The following is a 10,003-nucleotide window of genomic DNA, read 5'->3' as shown; positions in this document are numbered from 1 at the left end:
TCAGAATGTTCCTTTTGTTTCACTTAGGATGATTTGTAAGACTCTTATTTGATGTAATCAAATCCTAATAGTGAAACATTGATGAAGTGCAACATGGATGATATTCTTAATAGAATATTCCTAATGTTTTGTACTTCAAATGTTCATAGTCTTGAATGAACATTGAAGATGACCTTTTTGACTTTAATCAAATAAATGCCTTTATTCCTTGATTGATCTCAGTCAATGTACTTTACTGGGCTTTTATTTAAGTCACGTGACCCTTGCATTTTCTTCATTTGGTTCATGAATTTCTGGGCTTGGTTCTTGATGTTCATCATGAATAACATTCTGAACTCTGTCCAACCTTCTGAACTCTTTTTAACTTTTTGAACTCTGACTGAGTTCTTAAGTCTTTATGTCCTTTGATTGTTTGTATCTTGCTATGAATCGAAACTTATTCCTGTCTTAATTAACCACTCAAGAGCACAAGTTAACCAACAAATTAATCAAAGTCCATTAATTCCTTAATCATCAAGGTTTGTTATCTTTAAAATTAATTAGATATTTTGCCTCAACACTAATGTGTTACACCGTGTAAGATCGTAGCTTGTCAAATTGATTTCAGGTTACGTAGAATCATAAATGCAAGTTTCATACTAGTTAAAAATTTAATTTTTAATGTGTAAACTCCTCATAAATGCTAATTGGTTGTATGGTTTCGATGATAGAAGTCTAGCATGCATAAAAATTTAAGTTTGTAACCAGTGTGAAACTTTTGTTAAGAGGTTCGTCTGATGCACCATCAATGTGGAGAAGCTAAAGTCTCACTTAACTTGACACATACCAGTTCAAACATAGCTACATGTAGTAAGAAGCATTTTGACCAACATATATTTACAATTTCAAACCCAAAATATAGTTTTCCAAAAAAAAATCTTTCTACTTAACATTTCTATAACGAGTTTTTCTAAACAAAGGGAAATGTAAAATCACTTGATAAGAAGTTTAAACTTTAAATAGATATTTATCTTGAAATTTGTGTATTTAACACATTAAAACATAAAAAAGCAACATTTTTTACATGAATGTTATCGATTGTTTCCATTTAGAATCATAAAAAAGTGTCTTCAAAATAATTGTTAACGAGGCAAAAGAAAAATGACATTACTACGAGGAACCTTAATCATGACATTGAATACTAACAATACGGATCTAGATCACATGTAGTCAAAACCGCATGCACTCATGTAGTTTAGAGAGATTTGATCGTTCAATCAATATCGAACGATCCAAATTCAAAGTAGTTTAAATAATGAAAATAATTCTACTTTAAAATTTAAATTGTTCGATGTTGATCGGACGACCACACCCCTCTCTCTTGACCACATGAAATCCAAATCCCAAACAATAATACCCAACTTAAACCCAACCATTATGTAACCAAAAAAAAAAAACCCAACCATTAAACAACTGCAAAAATGGTTCAACCATTAGATTAATCTCTATTAAATCTCTCAATCCGACCAAATCACCTTCCCTTTTGTCCTGTCTGACCCACCAAACAAACCAAACAAATTAACAAAAAAACAACAAGAGCGAGTTCAGAACAGAAGCTACTACACCTACTAGAGCAGAGAGAGAGAGAGTTGAATGAAAAAGCACTCAGAAAATAAAAAGAGATTGATTCATTCATTATATCGAAACAACAATAACAAAGGGTAAAAAATATTATGTTACGTTTGGTTTTATTGATAATTATTTATAATATATGATCCAAATATTGTGGCTATCATCCATCATCTTCAAAAGTTATTATCGAATCATGTCATGTGTGAAACTCCTTTTATTTTATAAATTAATATCAAATATCAATAACAAACTTTATCAAATTCTATTACTGTTTTGTGTCAAAAAGGTTAATAATCAAATCAAATCAAATCAAAAATGTACGTACCAGAATAGTTTTAATGCTTTGTATTTTAATTCTAAGATATTGGTTATGTTATTTGCTATACTTTGACTTACCCAATTCAATTCAATTTTGTTTGTGGACTCTGCCAAAAAGTCTCTTCGTGATTTTTTATTTTAATTTATTCAATTCTTATTATTTTATTTTTTCAATCTTATAAATTGGGTTTTTAGTTTGGTGAATGATACATATCGATTTCGTATCTTAGGGTTCTCTTTCTAGCGTTTTTCTTAGCAAAACTTCGATTTGGGGCTTTTATTTTTCTTCTAATTTCTTTGCTAAAGTTTTGATTTTTCTTCGTTTTGACCAAATGGGTCACTGATTCTCGGTTTAGTTTCTTCTGGGTCGTTGATTTTTCTTCATTCGCATAGTTTTTGCTTTTTCCTAATTCCTGGGGTTCTTAAAGGGAAAAAAGCTAAAACTTTGATTTTTGGTTTCTTTCTGGGTTGATTTGTAATATTGGGAAGTTGTTTTGGTGTTGATTTTGGTAATAGTAGAGTTTTTTGAGGCATTGAGGGTGAAACAGTAGAGGTTTTGCAGTTGTGAGAAGTGGTGTTACTGTTTTTCATGCATATATGATGTTCCATTTTCAGGGTGTGTCAAGACATTGTAGTCTTCTTGCTGTTCTTAGTGGTAAATCACATGATAGTAAACAAAAGCAGAAGCAGAAGCAGGATGATGATGCTTCTGAGGATCAATTTTCGTCGTACCCGTTTCCGGAACTTTCTTCGTCCGGGCGACTTGAGGTGACGACTGAGTTTCTATTTTGTATACATTTTAGTTTTTAATCCTGCCTATGTTAACCTTGCTATGCATTACCGGTCCGAAGCCATGTAGCCGAGCACACTTAGCGGGATAAGACTTGGTTGTCGTCGTTGTTGCTGTATGCATTTTTGTTTTTATTTGTTTTAAGGAAAATTCCATTAGAATTAAGTAAAATTTTAACTTTTCATGTGAATTCAGGTTAAAGTGTTGACTAAACCTACTTTCGATGAACTTGCTCGAGTTCTAGAACAACTGCAGCCGGATTTTGTTTACTTGCAAGGTCAGCAGTTAGATGATAGTGGAGAAATCGGGTCTCTTGTGTGGGAAGATTTTGACCTGTCTACCCCGGAAGCCTTGTGTGGATTATTTTCTTCCAAATTACCTAATACCGTGAGTGTTTGGTGGATAATTTTCTTCTGTGATTGTTTGACATGGATGGTATAATGTTTGGTGTTCAACTTACTTCATGATATTTTTGTAGGTTTATTTGGAAACTCCTAAGGGCGAAAAATTGGCAGAGGCACTACATTCTAAGGTTATATTGGTCAAAGACAATCTATACTTCTTTTGGGTTTAGATTAGATATGCAAACTAAGATGTGCTGGCTTAGAGTATAATCAATGAGATTAAGGCTAAACTAGGGTGTTAACGGGGACTTAAAAGACTTGTCATTACAGTATATGTTTTTGTTAGGTTTCTTAATCAGTGATTATTAAACAGAGGTGTTTTGTTTGGCAGGGAGTACCTTACACTATTTACTGGAAAAATGAATTTTCAAAGTCTGCAGCTTCACATTTTCATCAAGCTTTTTTCTCAGTGGCACAGAGGTATTAGTCGTCTACCATCTTGGATTGTCATGCTTTTTAAATATTACTGTTCCTGGCCAGTGTTGTTAAATAGCAGCTATAGTGGCATTATAGCGCTATAACATAGCAGAATTTGCAAAAATCACCAGTGTTCCGTGATATGCTATTTAGTATAATTTTTTGTCGATTAACGGCTATAGCAGAAATTGAACAAATCACTATTGTTCTGAGGCACATAATTTAGTAGAATATGCAGTCAAATAGTACCATAGCACTGTTGTGTAGGGGAATTTGAACATATCACAATCTTCTGTGATCCTCGTTTTACAATACTGTTCCCAGCCGTGCATCTCTTTTTATGCAGATAGCAATAGGTTGCATTACTGTCACCAACTTCTCTCTTATTACTTCGGATTCCACCAATGAATCCATGGCATGAGAAGTGTAGCAACAAGAAAATGTTTATTTAATCATTACAACGAACCTATTTCTCCGATAGTGTTTTTGTTTATGATAGTTGGTATTCTGCATTGTAGTACATCCAGCCATACATGGGATGCTTTCCAACTTGCTCAGTCATCTTTTAGACTATACTGTGTGCAAAATGAGGTCATACCTCACAACAGTCAGAAGGGCAGCGATAAGGTTGGACCAAAAATTCTCGGGGAACCTCCTAACATTGAAGTTGGTCCATGTGAAGCAGACACGAAGGAAGATGAAGAAGATTCACCTGAGACTAGTTCTTCTATAAAGATATATGATGATGATGTGAACACGAGATTTCTTCTTTGTGGATTTCCCTGCACAGTGGTAGGCTTGGATACTTTGGTTAATTAGTTTTCAAGAAGTTTGTTATTTGTAATAGTTCTTCTTACAATGTGGCCTACCTGTTATACACTGATTTATTTCATCTCTCTTTTCTCTTAAAAGGATGCGTGCTTATTGGAGTCATTAGAGGATGGACTCAATGCTCTCCTATGTACTGAAGTAAGTTTGTTTCGAATGGTTGCTTGCACTTCTTGGTTTATCCGTTACTGCTTTTTGGATGCTCTGTATAAAATTGCAACTTTTCAGATAACTTCATATGCACGGCGTTACACAATTGTAGTAATTGTTATAAGTTAGTTTGTGGTTAAACTCTACATGCTTATTAGAAGTGTCAAACTAAATTCAACTTTGAAGATAGTTTTATCTGATAATAGTGTAGTATTATCGCATTTTTCACCATTTGGAGACAATGTAATCGATGTATTACTTAAGGCATATGCATGGATTAGGTCAAAACTAGTTTCACCATTATGTTTGTTCCTAATTGGGATCAGGTTTCACTTAACAAACCTAAAGAAGCTATGATACAAAATCAAGATGTGTATGTGCTGAGTATTTCCTTAAATCATTGAACGGAGTGTTGGCGAGTTAAGAATCAACACGAGAATAAAATAAGCGTAGTGGAGATGAGGATGTTACGTTGGATGTGTGGTAAGACTTAGGCAGGATAGGATTATAAATGAGAACATTAGAGAGAGTTGGGGTAGCACCTATAGTAGTAAAGATGGTGGAAAATAAGCTTAGGTTGGGCATGTAGAGAGAAGGCATGTAGATTTTGTAGTATGGAGAGTAGACCTAGAAAAACTATCACTAGAAACTATAAAGAAAGATTTAGAGATTAATGAGTTGGATCGAAATATGGTTTATGATAGAACATTATGGCGTAATTTGATCCATGTAGCCAATCCCACTTATTGGGATAAAGCTTGGTTGTTGTGATAAAAAAACATGTCTCTTCCCTCATAATTTAAGTGATTGTTTTTAAGTGTTGCATCGAATATTTTTTAATTTACTCATGTATGTTTTTCTGTTTTCACTCTGGCTTTTCTACAGATACGGGGATGTAAACTTCAAAATCGGACAAGGTATTTGGTGGTTTTGAGAGTTCATACTCGTGTTTTCTGATGTTTTATTCAGTGCAACAGTTACAAATTCTCTCCGTCTTTTACCTACAATGTTATTCTGTTTGTTAATTTCTGTAACTGTCGTAAATTTTGTAGTGCTCCACCACCTCCTCTCCAAGCAGCAACATTCTCACGCGGCGTGGTGACCATGCGCTGTGATATATCCACGTCTAGTTCTGCTCATATATCACTTTTGGTGTCCGGTAGTGCAGACGCTTGTTTCAATGATCAGGCACGGGTGAATTGTATTGTCAGTGTTCGACTTTTCACATGATTGCCCTCTTAACTTTTTACTGAGCACTTTTTTCTCTTATGTTTTTCCTCAGCTTTTGGAGAATCATATTAAGAAAGAGCTCACCGAGAATAGTCAACTTGTCCAGGCAATTCCTAGCCATGAACAAAATAAACTACCTTCATACGAGCCTCGAAGATCAGCTTCAGTAGCCTGTGGATCTAGTGTGTTTGAAGTTTGTATGCGTGTTCCTACATGGGCTTCACAGGTTAATTGTTTTTTCTTTCTAAAGGTTTATGTCAGTTGGTCTAGGTTTCAAAAATTTAATTTAATGTTTGTTAAAAATTGGTTTTGACCAATCAAATGGTTTTGAGAGCCTCACATTGTGGCCGAGTCAATTCTTCAATACATATAATTTAAGTCTGGAAACTATTGAAGACTTTTAGGCTGATTTCTGGTGTGTACTCAATTTGTCAAATAGAAGCTATAGTGGCACTGTAGTGCTATAGCACAGAGGAATTTGAATAAATCTCTTATTCTGCAATACGATGTTTACTACAAAGTGCTGTCAAATAGTTGCAACTACAGTGTTATAGCGTTGTAGCATAGAAGAATGTGAACAAACCGCTATTTTCGCGATCTAGGCTTGACAACACAAACTTTCCGTTAAAAATTATAGCCAGGAGGTGCAGACACTTCAAAGTTATAGCCGCACTCATGTTAGACAAAGTATATATGTTAGACACTTTATGGTATTCTAGATACCTTTAACTTCGTTTTACAGTTTTTTCCTTCTAACTTCTATACCAATACAGATAGGAACACTTATGTATTTAGATAAATTGTACCTTTTATTTATGGCTACAATGAACCATACTTCATGAACTTTTTCTTTTTTCATTAATGGCTTCTTGGTATTTGTCAACAGGTTCTTAGACAACTTGCACCGAATGTGTCATACCGCTGCCTAGTTATGTTAGGCGTTGCTAGTATTCAAGGATTATCAGTTGCTTCTTTTACTAAAGATGATGCAGAACGTCTTCTTTTCTTCTGTAATCGGCAGGAGAAAGATAACTGCTCCAAAGATATTGTTTTCTCTAGCCATCCTAGTTGGTTGATGCCTCCAGCACCTAGTCGAAAAAGATCCGAACCAGAATCATGCTCTAGAGTTAAATCTATCAATGCTAGTGGCGTGAAAGTTGAAGATAATGGCAGTGATAGGCAGAAATTAAGTTTTGCTGCAATGAGGCCAATCCCTCAGTCTCATCGCCAAAAGCTTCTCCCTTTTTCAGGATATTTTGAGGGAGAAAAATATGATGGAGACCGTGGAAAATCAAATCAGCCTCTTGTTCCAATTAAGCACAATGGTTTAGGTTCTCGTTCAGTTACAAACAGAAAATCTGTGTCAAACTCGTTTCAAGCTCACCAGATAATATCTTTGAATCCACTACCAATGAAAAAACATGGCTGCGACAGAGCTCCAATACGAGTTTGCTCAGAGGTGGTTTCCGCATATGTTTTTGTTGACCTTTGCTACCTTCAGTCCTATTTTACGTTGGATCTAAAAAAATAATTCTATTGTTTTTCCCTGTTGTGACAGGAGGAATTCCTGAAGGATGTAATGCAATTTCTGGTTCTTCGAGGGCATACTCGCCTCATTCCACAAGGTGGCCTTGCTGAGTTCCCTGATGCCGTTCTGAATGCTAAACGTCTGGATCTTTTTAACTTGTATAGAGAGGTAAGACTTTTATACATGTGGAGTATTCAACACACTGCATAGTATTGTAGAAATTGTATCTAAGAAACTTGAGTATTTTAGGTGGTTTCAAGAGGAGGCTTTCATGTTGGGAATGGTATCAATTGGAAAGGACAAGTTTTCTCAAAGATGAGCAATCACACTCTGACACATAGAATGACAGTAAGGATTAAGAATTTTTTCTTTCTGTTCCTTAATAAACATTTCCTTGTTTTATTATGCGCATGCATTAGCTGAAACGGCTTTCATGAATTCAGCCTAGAGTTTTACTTTTAGAAAAAGCACCAGGCATTCCCCTCTACCTAGATAATCTTACATTTTGAGTTCTACTGGTATGAACTTTTAGTAATCCATTCCTTATTAGGAATCTTGTACTTTTTCTTCTGCTGAGGTCTTGAATCTTGACACCTCAATGTTCCCAGTTTAGTATGATTTTATACATGTTAGGCATTCAGTTCTCTATTGTAGAGAAACTAGTAAGAAAGACATGGTTTTTGATAGAACACTATGACGTCATTTGATTCATGTAGCCGACTCCACTTAGTGGCGTCATTTGATAGAACACTATGTTGTTGTTGTCAGTTCTTTATTGTTTGCTATATTGTTATGATCACCTAAAATGCAAATGGCTTGTTCCGTTATTGTCTTTGCAGAGAAATTAAGCCACGGAGTTGGTTATTTTGTTGACAATTTTCTGTTTAATTTTTCAAACTTTATGAACATATTGAAGAAATTTTTCTTTTAATTGCATTGTGAAAATGATACTTTTGGGCATCCAGTATACAATATTATGGAAATTAATAATTTCTTTTTGCTGTTGTAGGGTGTTGGCAATACACTCAAAAGACATTACGAAACTTATCTTTTAGAATATGAATTAGCTCATGATGATGTAGATGGCGAATGCTGCTTATTGTGTCACAGGTCTCCGTTTTTGTCTCTCTGTGTCTGAGTATGTGTGTAAGGTTGCAAAATTCTGTCTTATTGACTATAATTTACCTTTCATGTTGTGTCAACAACAGTAGCGCAGCAGGTGACTGGGTGAACTGTGGTATGTGTGGTGAGTGGGCTCATTTTGGTTGTGATAGGCGGCAAGGACTCGGAGCATTTAAGGTATTAATCAACAACATCAGGCTAAGTTGCAATTTGAATCCTTCTGCCGACTTTATATTTGTTGGATTATGATCAATATTGGCAATTGCTTCTCTTTCTTTTTTTTATATGAAATGAAACTGATAAAAGGTCCTGTTTGGATAATCAACTAAATTAAACGCTTATAGCATAAGCACTTACCACATAAGTGCTTATGTTTAAGTTATTTCTGCTACAAGCTGTTTTCTTAAACTATATTGGAGAGCTTATGAAAATAAGCTGAGAACAGCTTATGAACATGTCAGTAGTATTTTGCACATATGTACAAATTGTAACTAAATGAGTATACAAGAGAGTGAGAGATTGAAATTTATATTATTTTCTTTAACCCTTTACGATGAATGGCAGGACTACGCGAAAACTGATGGGCTGGAGTACGTTTGTCCACACTGCAGCATGTCAAATTTCAGTAAAAAATCGCAGAAAACTGCAAATGGTTATTAATAGGTTCAGCAATGCTGTTTCTTTCCTAGAGCCACTGTACATGGCTAGTGTTAACAATTTTTCTTCTGTTTCTGTGCTTGATCCTCAATTGGTAAAGGTAGGTTTGTAGGAGTGCAATTGTTTCAGTCTTGTTAATTAGTGATTTGGAATTTTGACACACTATGGTCACAAAAAAGAGCCATAAAATTTTTCTGGCATTACTGATATATATTCTCTTGAGAAAAAATTACAGGAAAAGATTTGTATATTGAATGATTTTCCTTAAACTCAATTAGTTTACTTCCCAAGATTCAGAGATTGCAAATGATTCCATATTACTGCTGGAAAATCTGTTAATCAGATTTTGAATAGTATTAATAGTATCTATACAAATCAGATTTGTATATTGAATGATTTTCCTTAAAAATATACAGATAATATTCCATATTATCTGATTGAGTATAATGAAAATCATTATACTCAAAAATAATTATACTAATTGAAGTATCTATAAAAATCAGATTTGTATATTGAATGAAAATCATTATACTAATTGAGTATAATGAAAATCATTATACTCATAAAAATAAGCTTTAAGTTTGTGTGAAAGTGATTGTTATCAAACAGACTCTATTAATACTGATAAGTGGATATGTGAAGAGAGTGATTTTTATAGATACAAAACGCTATGTTGAACTGTGAAAAACAAAATATGGTAAATGGATTGGTACAAAACTATTCTATGTTGCTTGAACCCTATACAACAATAATTGGGGAAAACTTGAACCCTTGATTCCCTATGTCTCGTGATTCAGTTTCATGATTTTCATCAACGCCATTTGATTAATTTTCAATTGATGCTCCCTTGTGATTTGTTTTTGTTAAAGTCATTGCTACTAGTGTGTTGTTCAATATTCTAGCGCGACTAAAATGAGACTTACTTATTAATCTTTCAACTTGAGTATA

At 34.3% G+C, this 10,003-nt stretch overlaps 1 protein-coding gene across 1 annotated transcript; it reads left to right on the top strand.

Moving 5' to 3' along the window:
• The first annotated feature begins 1,969 nt into the window (after nucleotides 1–1,969).
• Nucleotides 1,970–9,351, top strand: LOC11443291 (AT-rich interactive domain-containing protein 4). The gene is made up of 15 exons (XM_003595317.4): nucleotides 1,970–2,697; nucleotides 2,915–3,106; nucleotides 3,198–3,251; nucleotides 3,455–3,543; nucleotides 4,059–4,332; nucleotides 4,453–4,509; nucleotides 5,404–5,435; nucleotides 5,571–5,706; nucleotides 5,801–5,974; nucleotides 6,635–7,207; nucleotides 7,307–7,444; nucleotides 7,526–7,624; nucleotides 8,286–8,386; nucleotides 8,485–8,575; nucleotides 8,963–9,351. Exons 1-15 carry the CDS (start codon nucleotides 2,527–2,529, stop codon nucleotides 9,056–9,058), a joined length of 2,277 nt encoding a protein of 758 aa, XP_003595365.3. The 5' UTR covers nucleotides 1,970–2,526; the 3' UTR covers nucleotides 9,059–9,351.
• The last annotated feature ends 652 nt before the right edge of the window (nucleotides 9,352–10,003 follow it).

The sequence above is a fragment of the Medicago truncatula genome, chromosome 2 (genome assembly GCF_003473485.1).
Source record: "Medicago truncatula cultivar Jemalong A17 chromosome 2, MtrunA17r5.0-ANR, whole genome shotgun sequence".
Taxonomy (NCBI): domain Eukaryota; kingdom Viridiplantae; phylum Streptophyta; class Magnoliopsida; order Fabales; family Fabaceae; genus Medicago; species Medicago truncatula.
This window is presented reverse-complemented; position numbering and strand designations above follow the sequence as displayed.